The sequence below is a fragment of the Rhynchophorus ferrugineus genome, unplaced genomic scaffold (genome assembly GCF_030347505.1).
Source record: "Rhynchophorus ferrugineus isolate W39M unplaced genomic scaffold, kcgeb_rfMv2 rfM1, whole genome shotgun sequence".
Classification (NCBI taxonomy): Eukaryota; Metazoa; Arthropoda; class Insecta; order Coleoptera; family Curculionidae; genus Rhynchophorus; species Rhynchophorus ferrugineus.
This window is the reverse complement of record NW_027472580.1, coordinates 45907913-45926004: the sequence shown is the minus strand read 5'-3', so window position 1 is coordinate 45926004 and position 18092 is coordinate 45907913. Positions and strand designations below refer to the sequence as shown.

Sequence of the window (18092 nt, the reverse complement as noted above, 5' to 3'; positions counted from 1 at the left end):
GATAGACAACATTGTGCTCTTGCGACACGTTCCATTGCGTAATTAAATCAGTGTTTTGCAAATCCCTTGGTGTGATAACGATGTCATGCTCCATAGGACCCTCGTACCTAATGGCTTCCTCCCGGATTCCCTACTAGGTATGCGTAACAGCATTTTTCAACATCCATTTCCAGGCCAAAAAATTGAAACGTTTTGGTATACACGTTGTTATTTATGATTCCGTCTGGTCCGGTCTAACAATTAGTGGGATGATTTCTTACATTTAAATTTCAAACAAGTTCTCTGAAATATCAATTCATCGACATCATTGAAGTTACAATTACAAGTGAACTTAAAAGAAAATATGCACTGTTCGAATGATTCCGCCAGAAATCGCAAAAACAATCAATGGATAAATTTGAAAAATCCTTATTTTTCACACTGACGACTGTAAGTTATTTTCTCACTCGATTCTTCTTCTATTGTTTTGGGACTATCGCCTGTTTTCATTAGAGTTCGTAGTTCCTAACGCTACTATTAATAATAATCAACGAAAACTATTATTATAGTTTCTTTGTAACCATTGTATTTATTTAATGAAATATAATAATGTATTTATTTTTATATTTAGGTAAAAACTGATAATTTATTTGATAAGATATAGCCAGAAAATAGCATACAATAATCTTCACCGATTCACTCACATTTTTTGCTCTTATAGCTGCTTCTCTAATAAAAAACAGACAACATGTTTACACACTATACCTTTGATATTATCTTCTGGGCACTGGCAACTTTTTTTATATATTTTAAAGTCTCAGATTGATTGTCAGATTTTCCACTGTTATAAGTTACCGTATAAAGACATTTACAATTACAATCACAAACATAAAATAAATTATTAAGCCGACTTGGTGGCGCAGTGGTAAAGGTGATGGGACGGTCCTCCTACTGTTGCGATAGCCGTGGGTTCGAATCCTGCTGGGGCATGGTCGTAAATTTATGTTTGTGATTGTTTAAAATTTGTGAATGTTCTAGGGCAAGAGTGTAAAATCCGACAAAGAAAATGATCCCAGTAACGCCAGTAACCAGGCTGGGTAAGACCGGATGTCTTCTGGGATGATTTCTAAAGTTGGTCACTCGCCAGTCGGTAAGCTTAATGCTGAGGACCGTGGTTCGGAGCCCACGTTAAACTTTAGGCCCACTCCAGATAAACCCATAGTTGGCAAAAGGAGACTTATTTTTAAAAAAATAAATAAATAAATTATTAAAACATTTTACCTCCAATTCATATTTGACACGTGTATTGTCTGTTGCTAATTTTCCCTAAGTAATAAATAATAATAATCCAGGAATAAAATAAACATAAAATTAATTTAAAAAACCACCTAATCATTACTCTCATAAACAACGCATGGGTACTAGACACTGAAATGATAGGCAGGAATACTGGAAATTTGAAAATATTTGAGAATACGCAAGAGTATGGAATCGGTGAAGATGATATACATAGTTGAACATCAATCGAAGCGAATATATCTGACTGCCTCAGAACCGATAAATAATATTTATACATAGTTTTTTAAACATACATATTGTAAATTTACTACTCCGATACCCAAAAAGTTTCTTGCTTTCAAAAATACATGGACTTGTTGAAAAAATATCGTTTTTGATACTTTTTGGATATTCGGAAAACAATCTATAGATTTTTTAATCGATTTTATGGTGAAAAGGTATTTTTTTCCAAAAGATAAAATCTTTATTTTCTGCAGAAATAATATATTTTTCAGATAGTTAACACATTAGCATCTTACAGAATGGTTTTTCAAAATTAATCATCATCCCTATTATAGATAGATTTCTGATTTCAATTAACTCTTGAATGACAATGTCACAATCAAATTGATAATTTTTAAGGCATTTATTTATAAAAACATTAAATCATTATCAGATATAAAAGTTTGCTCAATCAAAAAATTAAATATAATTTCTATATCAGAAAATAATAAAACAAAATTATATAGTCCATCCAAAATAAAAGAACCACATCATCAAAATTTATGATGTCCCAACATAGTTACATCAACTTTGACCATAAATAATGTTGCATATATAACACATCTAATGCATTATAATCACAGAGGAAATATATATAATTACATAAAGTTTCATTCAGTCACTCTCACTTTCACTATCCGAGTCACTATTCGAGTCGACTACTAAATTGTTAATTCCCAACTTATCAAACGCTTGTTCACGATTCCACCACTTGTCAATTTCTTCTTCAGTATACCTGATGGCATTCATCCAATGCAAAGGTGTTATCGTAGACAATGATTCTTTCCATTTGTCCAAATAACTCTTCATTGTATATTCTTGACTTGCATCCCAATTGTAGTAATTCTTTGCCACGCCCCATATCAATTCATTTGGATTGAATATACGGTGATATGGAGGAAGGTGTAATATTCTGTGGCCATATTGTTCAGCCATCTGATCTACAGCGTATGTTTTTTCAGGCTTATTTCTAAAATAAATGTAAATTACATGAAACAAAAATTTTATTTATATTTACCTAGTAACTATTTGAAATAGTTCACTCTTCAACATAGTATCATCAAAACTTAGTTTGTGTTTTGTAAGCCATTCCTTTAATACAGTCTTTGTCGACTCACTTGTTGGAATCTTTTCCACCAGTGTGCTATGGTATGGTGCATAGTCCATAATGATAACTGATGGTTCTTCCAAATTCTTTAAGAGTTGATTTTCAAACCAGTCCAAAAAAATGTTCTGGTCTGTTTCTCCATGGTAGTCGCTATTGGACGAAAACACTAATTCTGCCCCTGGTATGAAACCATTCTTGTTGCCAGCATGAAGAATGATGTATCTGCAATATAAATTAATAAAAATTATTATGACACAAAAACTAATCAAATGGTATTCTAACTTTTACCTCTGTTCATCAGTTTTTATTGTCTTTTTAATACTGTCTTGCCATGGGTGGCCCAATGCTCCATTTTGAGATATGCATGTTTCATCTAAATACACAAAATTAAATAAGGAATCTTTCTTAATTTGGTGATATGTTTTTAAAAACTGAATCCTTTTAAATGCAATATCTGGAAGTTCCATTAGCCCTTTCTGTGGGTTACTTTTACACCATTTAAATCCTATGTCTCGTAACAGTGTATGAAGGGATGACCTACATCCCTCAAAGAGCTGCCTATTCCTAAGCTCTTTAAAAATACTTCCCAAATTTACAGGTTTTCCTGAAATAATTGTATTAAATTTGGTTATATAAAGAACACAATTTTGAATAAAACAACACACTTTTTTCATACAATTCAAAAATTGTATTGCGAATAGAGCCAATATCAAGGTTATCTTGATTCGTGACCCTCTTCAAATGTGGACGTTTTTTCTTTGGTGAATCTAACGTTATGTTGTTCTTCACTTTTTGAGAGATTTTAGTTACAGTGCCCATACTAACATGCAGTGCATCTGCAACACGCTAAAAAAATATTACCAATAAAAACCCCAGATACTTAATATTTAGTAGTATCAATATTTACCTCTCTAACGCATTTTATTGGCAAAAGGGGACCTCCATTTTCTCGTTCCCGTTCAAAATAATTAATTAGAGACGCAATCTGTTTTTGACTCTGAATATCTAAGGGCTTCGGCATTTTGAATCAGAGTAATCACAAATATTAAGCAGCGATTTCAAATTTATCAGAATAATCAAAGCGCCAAAACAACGTTTGCTGGATTATAATCTCTAATTTATTCTAACTAAAAAGAAATAAAATCACAGAACAAGTAATATTTCTGTACTGTGTGGATAGAATACTATCTAATACATCTGTATGCGTAGAAGTACCTTTTGCCCTTCAACTTAACAGGCTCCACAAAATACAGAGGAATTCTCAATATTTTGTGACTGGCTCAGAACGACTAGGGGATGTTAACCATATAGTAATATATAGAATGTTAATACAAATAATTTTAGAAATGTATTGCGTGGTCTCAGCAGGAAGGCGCTGAGAACGTCATTTCGCTGAATTTTATTGGTTGACGATTTCATACGCATCAGGTAACTAACCTCTGACGTCACATTCTACTGACCAATTAAATTTCAAATAAAATCAAAATGTAATTTATATAAATAAAACATAATGAAATATAAATATATATGATGAAATATAATAATTAAATAATATGAAATATAATAATTAAATGTGGATATAAAAATGGCCTAGATTGAAAACATATCTCGTGGGAAATATAATCAAAATTGTCCATAGCTCTTTTGCCCAATTGAATATTTCTTTAGTGCTATCAATTCAAATAAGATGTATTAAAGTTTCTATCTTTTTGTTCCCTCATACTGTAAGCAGAGCAGCACAGCTGAAAGTCTGTGTCTGTGAACACAAAAATGTATTGGGTCAAAATTATGGAACAGATAATTAAAACAGTTAAATTGTATGATATACGTCAGAATGGAGAAAACATAACAAAAAGTAATACTTTAAAGAACAGCAAGAAAAAGTTAAAATGTATGATACATATAACAAATACTGTTGTGCTTTTATTATGGTAAAATCGAGTTGTTAAAATAACAGCTTAAGCATCTATTATTAACACTATTATAAAACGGGAATGATAATTTCTTGTCTATAAAATCAAGTTCACCTTGTTAGTCTACAAATTGTATTATACTATTTTGTATTAATGTTTTTTATTAACATCCTTGCAGAAAAGGTTATCTTGGTTAAGAAGCCTTAAGCCAAAATATTAATTATAAGTATCTTGATCAATATACATTTGTGTCAAGTAAATGAATCACCTCAAAATAACTAGGTTTTTAATTGATTGATTAACTTTTTAAACGGTAATAAAATCTGTTCACATAGTATAATCACATTTACCTTCAATGTCATTTTGTCATCGCCCCATTTGGGCACATTTTTTGTTTAAACTGTGTGTAATATTTTCATGATTTCTTCTGTTGTATTCCTGTAAATAATAATATGTATGAACACAAATTCTTTATATAAATAATTGTATTCGTACCAGGTAAAGGCAATGATAAGTCACACATCCTTAATCTAGCTAACTAGGGTTATTTCTTGCAAGCAAAACTACGTCTGGTTTTTTATTTCCACATATACACTGGATAGACAACTCGTTTAAGGTTAAAGATACATCATAATGAAATAATAGTGACTATATTTAAGACAAAAATGCTAATTGTGTTTTATGTCAGACACACAAAAATAACGACGTAAACAAACAATGGCGTTATAGAAAGCAGCCAATCAAATGTCTTTATAGGCCAATTCAAATGAACCAATCAAAAAAGTGATCTCAGAGCCAGTGTTGAATGGACCACGCAAACCATTACCTCGGTTTCGCCTATTTACCAACATGTGTTTTTCGAGGACAAAATGAGATCAGGCGGACTGCAACGTTGCCGATATGTTAAATTAGTATTTACATATAGGGAAAATAGTATACAGCACTTAAAGTCTATTCAAGTTTTTTTTATATATGCGTCATTGAAATTTGTGACGTCAAAACATCGCAATGTTGCCTCATCAACTCTGAGTTTTAGTTCAGTTTGGCTTTGACATACAAGAACATTTTAAACTAAATAAAATAATTGAACAGAAATGTTACCAAATATAATTTATTTTAACATTATAGTACATCTAATACATATATTATCGAAGGACTTAAAACTACAATTAGGAATATAGGTACAATAGTTTGTAGGTTAGGGTTGTTTTATTTACATTTAACTAGTTTTGGGAACTATCTATTGAAATCGATTATCGATTATTTAATAATTGACTACTTTTTATTATCGACTGTATCAGTCGCTATTGGTTCGGCTGATTTTACTGCTTTTTACCAGTGACTGTTTCAGTCGCTATTTTCGGTCCGACTTATTTTGTTACTACTTACTATCGACAGTTTCAATCGTATACTTTTAGTTACTATTTTTGGTTCTACTAGTTTCATTCGACTGATTTTTAACGTTGTGGCTTTGTCGTCCTAGACCTTGACAAAAATTTACCCAATATATGCTTACTATATACATATATTATTTTTAGTGTTGGGAACAATCGACTGAAATCGACTATCGACTGTTCAGGAATTGACTACTTTTTACTATCGACTATTTCAATCGCTATTTTCGGTCCGACTGATTTTATTACTATTTACTATCGACTGCTTCAGTCGTTTAGTTACTATTTTCGGTTCTACTAGTTCATAGTTCAGTTTACTTGTGAATAACTATATATTGTAAATTAATATAGCAGCATTTTGGAACGCTAGTTTTCGAGGGCAGAAAAATTAAATTGTAAAAGATAATACATAATATTAAATTGTAATTGTAAGATACTTTTGACTGGCATATTAGGTAATACTTTGGCTTGGTATAATAGGTAATACTTTTTTGATAAACTTTCTCGATTTTTGTCCAAGCCTCTTGTTTGTCGAAACTTTTTTACTAAAATCTTGAAAACTAAAATTAAGTTCCAAGGTTTCAGAAATTGCATAGATCCAAAAGATTTGAAGAGCTTTTTTACAGTAGCAATTGTTAAATTTCTTTTAAAAATATTAACGATAAAGAGGTGAATAAAGTATATTAAATATTTGTAATAAATACATTTTCTGATAGGAAAACTCTACTTTCATATTTTGTTGGCTATTAAGAAGAGCACCACAGTTTTTATTTGTTAACGATTGGACTATCTTTACAGAATGTGTTCAACTTTTAAAGCCCATTGAAATAATGACCACCGAGTTATCTGGTGAAAGATATCCCAACGATGTCTTTAATTATACGGTTAATAAGAGGACTGCAACATTCCATTAAATCCAGGATTTTAACAAGTGAATGGGGAAAAAAATGACAAAATTGTCTATTAAATGTCCTCAATAAAAGATTTTTTTAGATTTTTTTTTAGTTTTTAGATTTTGTTTAAATTCTATTTTATTGTCTATATTTATTATAGTATATTATTTGAAAAGAGCAATTAACATATTAAAATACTATAAAACATTTATGGATTTTTAATTATTTAGGGATAAAACATTTATTTTATATTTATGGATTATCCATTGTAGGGATGCAGAAAAAATATCGATATTTTTTTAGCCCATATTATTTCAAAATAGGTTAAATATAATTTTTAAAAAATCCTTTAAAAGCAGTACTTAATTTTTTTAAAAATTTAAAATTTTTTAAAATGTTCTAAAGGTTTAACAAAAATATAGTCATTCGTTAGAAGATTTAGAAAAAAAAAAAAAAAATATATATATATATATATATATATATATATATATATAATATTTTACTAGTTTTATTTTTTCTTAAAAATATCGGTATATTTTTTTGTAAAATATTGATATATTTTTATACTTGTTGCAAAAAGAATATCAATATTTTTTTCCTCCGATATTTCGATCCAAAAACGATATATTGATATATTTTTTTGAAAAATATCGATGTAACAAAATTTTGATGGATTTTTCGGTGGCCAACACCCCTACTGCATTCCGTAGAAATATTCCATTCCTTTTTACAGATTCACAGAACATTCAAATATAAAAGTAATTATACTTCCTTTAAAACAAAATTATTAAATGCATGATAATAGTATTCAGTAATTACATTTTTCCTTTTCCTTTTTAAAGTTAGTATGTGAAAGAATATGTACAACTCGGTCTCGCTTATACTACCGTTGGAAAATATAATAATATATAAAATTGCTCCAAACAATTATCTTCGTCCTTTCCTCTCTCACAATGTATACAGGAAAGAATTCGTACATCTTCGTCTGACATCACGAATTGAACAAAACATTGGAACCGTGCATTTGACTGAAAATAGTAATTACTATTTTCAGTGTTGAGGTTTTACAGTTATTAATTGAGACACTCTGATTTGGTTTTAACAAACAGCTTTATTTAATACACCTATCGAGACACTTGAAGACTCTATATAAACGAACTAATGAATTAATCTATGTACAATAACAAACAACAACAACGTACAACGTGGTTTATCTCTTGACTTACACTTGTATATCTCTGACAACTACATAACTCTAATGTCCCTAGAAACTAGTAACATTTCATTATTGTACTTAATACAGATTTCTTCTTTTATCTAAAGTAGAAATATTTACTTTAACATTCAGTCGCTAGTTTTTTGATTATGGACTGTTTTGCGACTATCGACTGTTTTGACTGTTTTTAATCGATAGTTTCCAACGCTACATTGAACTCTTTTCCACACCACCCATGAAGTAGATTTTTTAGGCGCTTTTTTTTTGTAGTGGTATCCACCTGGACGCCTAATCCACCTAATAAACGATTATATATCAAAGTAATATATTTTGCTTTCATTCGGGAGGTTTTTGTTTTCTTCGATGTGTGTTTACTTGTCAAATCACTGTATATTTTATTTCTTCTGCTGCTATTACTTCTTCTACACCACTCGTTATAAAATTAATCACTGAATTATGCCTAATATACTTACCATATCTACAAAACAGTTAGAATTTATTATCTCCTCATACATTCTAACCTAATGCTCATGTTTAATTCTGAACAATTTTATTCATATCTGTGCACATAAATCTTTCACGCCCTACAATACCATTTTCTACAGTTATATTCTATTAATTATTCTATAAATTTCTCTGTCTCAGGAATTTCCAGCATTGCACAGCATTATCACATATCCTGAAAGTTTCCTTTCCGAATAGAGTCAATATCAAGATGGTCAAGTTATCTTGGTTGAATATAAACTTAATGTTCTTCCTATAACCTACACTAATATTCAGCGCAGCATGAACACGCTAAAAACATTTTCAATAAAATTGCAGCAACTTATAGTATTTAATATCATCAATAATTACCTCTCTAACGGAATTTACGGGCAAAAGGGGGCCTTCATTATCTCGTTCCCTTTCGAAATAACTTTTTGTATCATATTATAGAAATAACTTATTTTATCATATCATATTATATCATAGAGCATATTTACATTTTTACTATTAGTTCTTGTTTCCTACGATGGTGTGTTTCCTTGTCAAGTCATTTTGATATCACTGAATTTTATTTCTTCTGCTATTGCCTGTGTACGCCATTCTTGATAAAATTAATCACTGAAATCTTCCTAATGCATTTGACATATCTGCTAAACAGTTGGTACTTTTTCTCTCCTCGCACATTTTAACTAAATACTCATGTATATTCTGAACAATTACACACATATTTAATGGACATAAATCTTTCACACTCTTACAATACGATTTCCTGCAATTATCGTATATTAATTATATACACACCTTTAATTCTTTCCACTCTCATCAACCTGCCTTGGAAATAATCAGCATTAAATCCCATATTCATAAAGGTTCACTGAAGTTAGTAACTGAGCTGTTAAATTGTTGATTTCCAATGTATCTACCATTTGTTCACGATTTCATCATTTTTCAATTCCTTCTCAATGTGTCTGATCGAAGTCATCCAAACCGAAGGTGCTATTAACCTTTCCTATTTCCAATATGAAGCAAAATATATCTGCAATGAATTATTAATAAATGATATGACTAATAAAACCTTATTCATTGTTATTCCAATGTTTACTTTTTCCACCAACCTTAGTTTTTTTATCATTTACTAGATTGACCAGCTAGAACCAAATGGTCTTCGGCTGATGTCGCTTCATGTTCGTGATATGATTGTTTTGCGGTCGACAGAGCGGTGGTTACGGGGGTTGCGGGGATACGACTGGGACTGTCGTATTTTGTTTACTACCGGGGTTTGTGGACGGGTAGGGATTTTATCAAGGTGTTGTCGTGTTCTAAGGTTCCTGTGGAGAACCTCAGACTGAGCATGTTTATGAAATTTTTCACAAACGGAATGCCTGATTTGAAATGTGTATTGACGTTCCTCATAAACCAGGGGGCTCTGAGTAACCCCGGACTTTTTTGGATTGGAACACTTGTAGTAGTTCAAGTTGTCTCTCCGAGACATACCTGTACCACACCTTGCCGTGGTCATAAGATTATCAAGGTAGATAACACATTTGTTTGCAATTTGTAACACATAACATGTATATAGAATTTATGTTTGTTACATAGAAAGGCACCTATGGTTTACCATCGGTAGCTGTCAAATAATCAAGATGTGGCTCATATTATTAACAGTCTTTATGATATTCACTAAATATATCTTTGGGCAAGGCGAAGTAGCAATGTATTGCCATTGTAAAAATCTTAATCATAGCATCATCACTTTTTATGTGAAATGGGGAAAAAATGTATATAACATTAGAACCGATTTTGTAAAATCGATTTGGTCAAAGTGCTACATCTATTTTATGCAACCGTATATACAGAATGCTGTCACCATATAGGCGTCGCTAACCAATTATTTATTTGTTCAACAATTTAATCTATCCAATAAAATAGCCAATGCGTATCATTGAAATTTATGGCGTTACTGCGCCACAATGTTGCCATATTAACTTAGAATTTTGATTTACAACATTTATCAGTTTATATTCTCTAACTAATTATTATCACTTAAGTTTTTAAAAATTTTGTAAATATTTGACAACAGAGTCGACCAGTACCAGAACATATCAAATTTTATAGACTGATTTGAATACATGTTCTAACATATAAGATTGCATTTTCTCTCTTCTTAAGTGGGGTAAAATGAGAAGGAAAAATTCGCTCCAAGTTTAAAACGAATTTTACATTTTTACAAACTGCATTGGCAGTATATTACGTTTATGACATTTATTGGCTGATTTATTAGGACTATGCGTCTATAAGAAACCGTGGATCCTAAAAAGATAGAGTTGGCAGAACCGCTTTATTATGCGAACAACTATTACGAACTTTATATTTATGTATTTGTAACACCTATCTAACATATAAAAATTAATATTTATTTGTCCTCGCTGCGTACTGGGTTTTATTGTATACGGCCGCGACATCCAAAAATCTATATAAATTATTTTTTACTATGGAGAAAAATATTATGTTAGGAATCACTTATGATACGAATAATAACACCACTTATGGCTTTGGAACAAGAGAGAGATTTTATTTACATCATTAGTCTGCTATTACTTTGAAGAGCTTCTAGACAAACTACAACGTCCTCTACTTGTTCTTCTTCTTCTTTTCTACCTAATAGAAATTTTATTGTGTTTTCTATTCTAACTGCTCATGACCAAAATAAAATTAATGAATTAGTAAGTACTCTGTACAAAGCAGGCATTAAACCGTTAGTACCTGAACATCGAATTGACATGTTTTATTGTCGAAGGCAAATCTGATCTGTTACAGTTGTATGTAAACGTTATGTGAAATCAAAACTCAAGAAGTATTGATGTCAAGATAGATAAAGCAGAAATCTGTGAACCATGTACATATGGAAAGGCACATTGTTTAGCATTTGGTTCAAGAGAGATGTCAAAAAGTCCAGTGAACTAATATCAACATATGTATGTGGACCTTTTGATGAATCATTCGGAAAGTAGCGTTACTTTGTTTTGTTTAAAGATAATTATACAAATTTTAAGAATAGTTATTTTATTGCACAAAAGTCAGAGGTAAGTGAAGCACTGAAGGACTCTCTAAGGTACACTAAGACATTGAGACATTCAGTAAAAGAGATGTTAAGTGATAATTGCAAGGAGTTTCACAATAGAGAGGTTAGATCTTACTTACTATCTTACGCAAAAAAGGAATTACACAAAGGTTGACGGCAGCCTACACTCCTGAGCAGAATCTGCTGTTCCCGTTCATCAATAGCGCTAGATGCTAATTCGTCGTTATGTATGGGTCTACCACACACCAAATGGAACGTCCTCAGGTCTTCCAAAACAAACTTCTCAAGAGAATTTTGAATGCTCGTTCTGACGTTCCCCAAGTTCAATATTTTATTTCTGAAACGTTTTTAAGATACGCATCTCAGACAACAAATGTTCAATTTTTTCTGTGTTTCACCGACTTGTCGATATTATAGCTCACTAACTCATCCGGCCCAATCCATAGAGAAATAGAGATTTAACTTTATAGGAAATTTTGGGGAGATGTTTCGCGACGTCCAAAATGTAGATGTTGTTACTTTTGACACATTACTTGTTTTAATCGTTACGCTAAGAGCCGAGACGGGATATATTAAATTATTATTTTATTTTATAAGTGCCATAATAAAAGTGCCATCGACATTAATTCAGCCAGTTCCCTTTCTGCCCATTCTTACCGTCAATTACTAAGTTCCATTTTCCTATTCCCTATTTCCAATTTCCTCCTTTCATTTTTCTAGAACCTTAACCGGGATATTCAAATTATATGCCATCTACAAATTCCAACAAAAGGTAATAATATACTGTATTAGTTTAATAATTAATACTAAGAGGTATTTTTTTTCAGATTCTTGCAGCTACAACAGTCATATAAAGATGTTTAGTTTATCTCGTCAAACATATTTAACACCAACAATGAAGGGTATCTATAAAAAAATTATAGATATTCATAAATTTAGTGCGAAGAAGAAGAAGAAACTAGCATCTATTTGTAAAGATCGTTTAAAATCACTAGACCGTTCTAAAATATTCCAAGATATAAACTCATCAACATATAGCTTTTTAATTTCCCAACTAAAAAATCAAAAGAGAGTCCCAAGAGGAAGACGTTAACAACAAGAGAGAAAGTTATGGATGTAGGCCTCTTAAAATCTAGCAGAAAAGGCTATATGGTATTGTCAAAAATGTTTGCTCTCCCTTCAAGGGGTACATGTCCAGCTTTGCTTCGGAAAATATCACTTCGAGCAGGATTAAATGAGCAAATGATTTTGTCATTCAAAAGGGCAGTACAAAAGATGACTGATGAGGATAAATATTGTGTTCTAATGTTTGACGAGATGAACTTAGCACCCAATTTACAATATAATTTAAAATATGATTTCATTGAAGGGCTGGCGAATCAAGGGAACAACAGAAAGTTCAGAGGGTGGAAACAACCGATCTGCTTTACATATTCCAATGGACCAGTTAAATCGGCTCTTTTAAAAATTCTATTATTTCAATCGTTGGAAAATGGCAGCAGATAGGTTTAAAAATCCTCTGCATAGTCTGCGACTAACCTGGCTGCTATCTTAAAATCCCGTCAATTAAAAATGTAATAACTACCTTGAGGGGGTTCATTTTATTAAAGAAAAAATTTTGAGTAAGTTTCCAAGCAAATATATTAGCTTAAGGACTCTTAACCAAGATAGCTTGGATTTTTTTTGGATCTATTAGAGCTCATAGATTCAGGAATGTACATCCTTCGTCTAGTATGTTTGAGAACTCATTTAAAACGCTCGTTATAAATTCTTTCTTTTTATCTCATTCACCATTAGGAAATAATGAAGAGAATGAACATGAAGGCGCTTTAGATAATTTACAGTCTTTTCTAACGGGGGATGTATTACCAGGAGTTGAGAAATTGCCTCTTAATTCTATAACTTCCTTTCCCATTCCACGAGATCGACCCCCTAGTCCTATGGTCGAGTTGAACCCACCCCCTCCCATTAAAACTCCCCCAATTAAAGCCCCACCCGCCAAAAGTTGCAAGACTTCACGTGAATCCAAGCCACGCAACTCAGCGTCAAAATCACACCTCTCTGAATCCGAGAGAATGACCCTATAGACTATAAATTTTGCTCCCATTCAACCGTATTATTCAATGGAACCTGTGTGGTTTCCACCATAAATTCGCCGAGCTAAAAATATTATGTCGTACCCATAAACCCTCTCTTGTTTTGCTCCAGGAGACAAACTTTTCCCTTACAGACCTTTCATCATTCAGAGGATATTCTGTCGTGCGAAAGGACAGAACGGAAACTTCAATTTTGATCCATGAATCTCTTCTCTTCTGGATTTCCACTCCCTCTCATTCGATACAAATGTTGAGGCTGTTGCTACACGCACTCACTTACATTACCCCATAACCATCTGCAATATATATATATATATATATATATATCCCTTCCTCTAGTGATATCTCCCTCGATGAACTTTTTAATCTCATTACCCAACTACCTTCTCCTATCATATTAGGAGGAGACTTTAAGGCTCATCACCCACTTTGGGGTTCTAATACTTCAAATAGGAAAGGATTAGTAACCTCTGAACTCCTAGAGTATATGGACCTCCACCTTCTTAATACTGGGGCTCATACCCACCTCTTCCTTGCTTCGGGTAGCCTTTCTTGCATTGCTCACCCTACTCTCACAAACCCTTTTCCCCTCCCTGACATGGTCTCCTATACCCGATCATGGTAGCGACCACTTTCCTATCCACTTCTTCACCAATTTCCTATCTTCCCTCTAGACAATCGTATAATATCGCCAAAGCCGATTGGCCCTTATATCAATATTCGTTCACCCCGCTTACCAGGATCACCTGGGAAGGTAAACCTAATCAGATTCATAGCTGCAATAAAGCACGCAGCCTCCCTCTCAATTCCACTACATCGATCTCATCGTACACGTAATCCCGGATTATAACGGATAAGGAACGGGATTACGTTCCTTGGTGGAATGAACATTGCTCCCAAGTGATCTATGAGAAAGATCCCAACAGATTTTTCCGAGTCTGTTCGGAAGGTTTTCTCTCCTCCACCTACCCGGTCTCGACTAGAGTCCCTCAGGGCTCAGTTCTAAGTCCTACATTCTTCATAATAGCCCTTGATTCAATAACTAAATTCCTCGTCTCAAGGCTCACCTATCGATATTTTACGGACAACATATTTATTGCTCGGTCAAGTCTCCAAACTTTAGAGAGAGGCTCCTATAAGGAGCATTAAACTGTCTTCCTTCCTGGTCCTCCTCCACCGGATTTCTTATCTCTCCTTCAAAGTCCTCTGTAATCCTCTTCTGTCGAAGGCGTAACTGTACCCGCGTCCATTCCTTCTTTCTTAATGAAACCCCAATCAAAACTGTTGATCGTATAAGGTTCCTGGGACTAATTTTCAACTGCCAGCTGTCAACATCAATATCATCTTAAAACTTGCTGTTCCAAAGGCATGCAAATGCTGCGTTGGCTATCTAACCGGTACACAGGTGCAGACCAGGAAACTATACTCAAAATATATTCCTCTATAATCCTTCCTAAATTAGTCTATGGCTCCCTACTGTTCGCCGCTGCTGCTCCAACTTACCTAAAATCCCTAGAAGCCATTCAAAATACTGCACTCAGAATACCGCTGGGTGCTTTTCGATCCTCCACTGCAATTAACTTGTACAATCTTACATCCACCTCCCCACTTTCTTATCGTAGGGATTTACTTTCACTGAAATTCGCTTGCTCTACCATCTTTCGTAAACCTGATCTCCACTTGGAGTCATCCACCCGTCCTGGACCGTTTTATCCCTAGATATTCCACTCGTACCTTCCACATAATTACAGATCTTCTGTCCAGGGCTGGAATTGGCTTGTTGCATCCCTCGTGGTCCACTACCCCAATTTTCCCCCTTGAACCTTCACTACCCCCTTTATAAACATATGATTATGTCAATTTAATAAAAAAGAGCATTGTCTATACATTATTCGGTCCAAGTTCTATGAACTTCTTCATTCTTACTCTGGACGCAAGCACATATATAACGATGGCTCCAAAACTCGCAGCGAGTTTAGCAGTGCATTTGTGGTGGACAACCGGGCATTCCGTTTCAAGCTCCCTGAACAGAGTTCAGTTTGACCGCTGAACTCTTTGCGATATTCAAAGCATTATCGTGCATCTCAACACAAACCTTCAAAGAACGGCTAATCCTGACCGACTCCCGAAATGCCCTCGATTGTTTCCTGGAACAGAAGTTCAACCTGTGGTCACCGACTCACTGTCAATTATTCGCACCCTCTATCTGAATGGGATCAGGACAAGTTTACTGGATCCCTTCTCACGTAGATATACCGGGAAATGAACGCGCGGATAGTATGGTTAAATCGGCAGCCCCATATGAATGTTTGTGTCGATACCATAGAAAAAATAGAAATTTCACGGTATAGGCGACCTTGGCGAAATGTTTTGTTTAGTTCAATCAACGGTAGCGCTGCGATTGCAAATTGTGATTGGCTAGTTTAAATTCCTGGTGCCGCCACTAACATGGAACGTGACTGGTTGATCAAATTGTGTGAAGTCAGCATTTTCTAGTCATTCATTTAGAATTACCCTTCCTTCACGAACAGATATTAGGGTAAATGCATAGCCAACATTGTTTTTATCAGGTACATACAAAATTATCTATCTACTACATGTCTGTTTATATATTGTTTGTTTACAGAAAATCATAACCTAGTTATGAAGATGTTAGTAATAAAAAAATTCAATTAATCTACCAAGTTGTTCGTATGCTGTCAGTGGATGTCTCTACATAAAGAAGTTTTACAAGAAAGTAATAATTAAAATAACTGGATAATTAATAGTAATAAATACTACTTTTAATTATAAAATATCCCTAAAATATTTGTAATACTTTAACTTTTTAGAACAGTGTTCAATAATTTTATAGTAGAGCTATTGTATATTTAAATTTGATTGTCTTGTTAAGAAAATATTTGTTACGGTGCCATCAATTAAAAATTTAATTGCTACTTTTAGGCGATTTATTACCTTAAAGAAATCTATTTTGTCTAAATTTACAAATAACTACATTTGTTTAACAAATTTTAACCAAGATTACTTAAAGAATTTTCTTGGATCTATTAGAGGTCATGGAGGTAGAAACAGCATCCTTCACCTAGTATGTTCGAGAAATATTTAAAAGGGCACATGATCACTTCAATTTTTTCATCATTCTCCCGCAGAAAATTGTAAAGAAGATGAACATGTTAGATAACTTATATTCTTTTTTAACAGGAAATCTAGTACCACTTGAGGTTGTTAAATCACCAGTTGAGTCTATATTTTCAGTTCCAGAAAACTTTGCTCTGAGAAAAACAAGAGTCTAATATTGTAATTTAGTCTTATTTCAGGCCTATTCAACAAAACTTCTGAAAAAGAGACAACATACAATATTTGTCTACATTCTATATTAAGTAGTTCCACAGATTAAATACTCTAAAATCTAAATATCTTTAAAAAACATAAATTTTTAGTGTTTCAACTGTCCAATCCGTAATGATTTTCAAGACCAAATTTTAAGTTATGTATTGTAGGTGTGATTGTATTTGTGGTTTAATGAAGTTAATGCAATATCAACAGGGAAGGATTTAAGGTTTACCTTTAATATATCAAGATAAGTTAGAACTGTAATAGATTCCATAAAATTGATGGCACTAAACAAATATAGGAAGGCGTTATAGAAAAATTACAGATATTTTAATTTTGCCTAGGATAGAGTTCATAATTGTTTTTTTTTGCTTTTTGCTTATATATATTTATATTATTTACACTTATGTATATTTCTATAGAATCTTATTTTAATAAATTAATTTTAAAAATTAAATTTGACTTTCATTTAAATACTATTGGCCAATAAATCCGACGTCACAAAGTAATCAGGCGAAATGGCAGACCAATCAAAGCAAAGTATTTTCCTTGCAGGTTTCTACATAACTATTTTAAACTAACCAATCAAATTCACGTTGTCAGCGCCGCCAATGATTGATCTAAGCAAAACTTTGCCCCACTACTTACCATTGGAGTTGCACACCACTGGTCCAGACCGACATCACTATGTCGTGACTTTGAATCGACTGACGTTGGGCCAATGTCCTTTCTCGCATGGTCACTTGATAACTTCGAGCCCGCCTGCTCACTGTGAGTTTTGTCACCGTGCCCCTATTTTAGTCTACCACATATTGAAGGACTGTCCGCGGCTCACATAATATTGATACATCGTTTTTTGAACATACATATTGAAAATTTACTAAGTTCCTTGGTTTGAAAAATTCTATGTATTCTATTCTATTTGTTGAAAAAATTTCGTTTTGATACTTTTTGGATATTCGGAAAACAATCTATAGATTTCGATCGATTTTACGGCGAAAGGGGATTTTTTCCCAAAAGATAAAATCCTTA

The 18092-nt window shown here is 32.9% G+C and overlaps 1 protein-coding gene and 1 long non-coding RNA gene across 4 annotated transcripts; both read right to left on the bottom strand.

The window, feature by feature from the left end:
- Window positions 1-1740: 1740 nt before the first annotated feature.
- LOC143206875 (uncharacterized) lies at window positions 1741-5389 on the bottom strand. Of its 3 annotated transcripts, none has more exons than XM_076419704.1 (7): window positions 5056-5389; window positions 4911-4998; window positions 3555-3774; window positions 3313-3493; window positions 2936-3251; window positions 2558-2869; window positions 1741-2509 (listed from the first exon to the last, which is right to left on the bottom strand). In XM_076419704.1, exons 3-7 carry the CDS (start codon window positions 3666-3668, stop codon window positions 2155-2157), a joined length of 1278 nt encoding a protein of 425 aa, XP_076275819.1. In that variant the 5' UTR covers window positions 3669-3774; window positions 4911-4998; window positions 5056-5389; the 3' UTR covers window positions 1741-2154. The 3 variants fall into 3 exon arrangements, with proteins under 3 accessions (XP_076275819.1, XP_076275821.1, XP_076275820.1); XM_076419706.1 differs by having other exon boundaries at window positions 3555-3770; window positions 5056-5278; XM_076419705.1 differs by having other exon boundaries at window positions 3555-4403; window positions 5056-5236.
- A 3329-nt stretch (window positions 5390-8718) lies between these two features.
- On the bottom strand, window positions 8719-9182 carry LOC143206887 (uncharacterized). Its single transcript, XR_013008552.1, has 3 exons — window positions 9047-9182; window positions 8919-8979; window positions 8719-8858 (listed from the first exon to the last, which is right to left on the bottom strand). It is a non-coding gene; the product is annotated as an uncharacterized LOC143206887 (long non-coding RNA).
- Between the last annotated feature and the right edge of the window lie 8910 nt (window positions 9183-18092).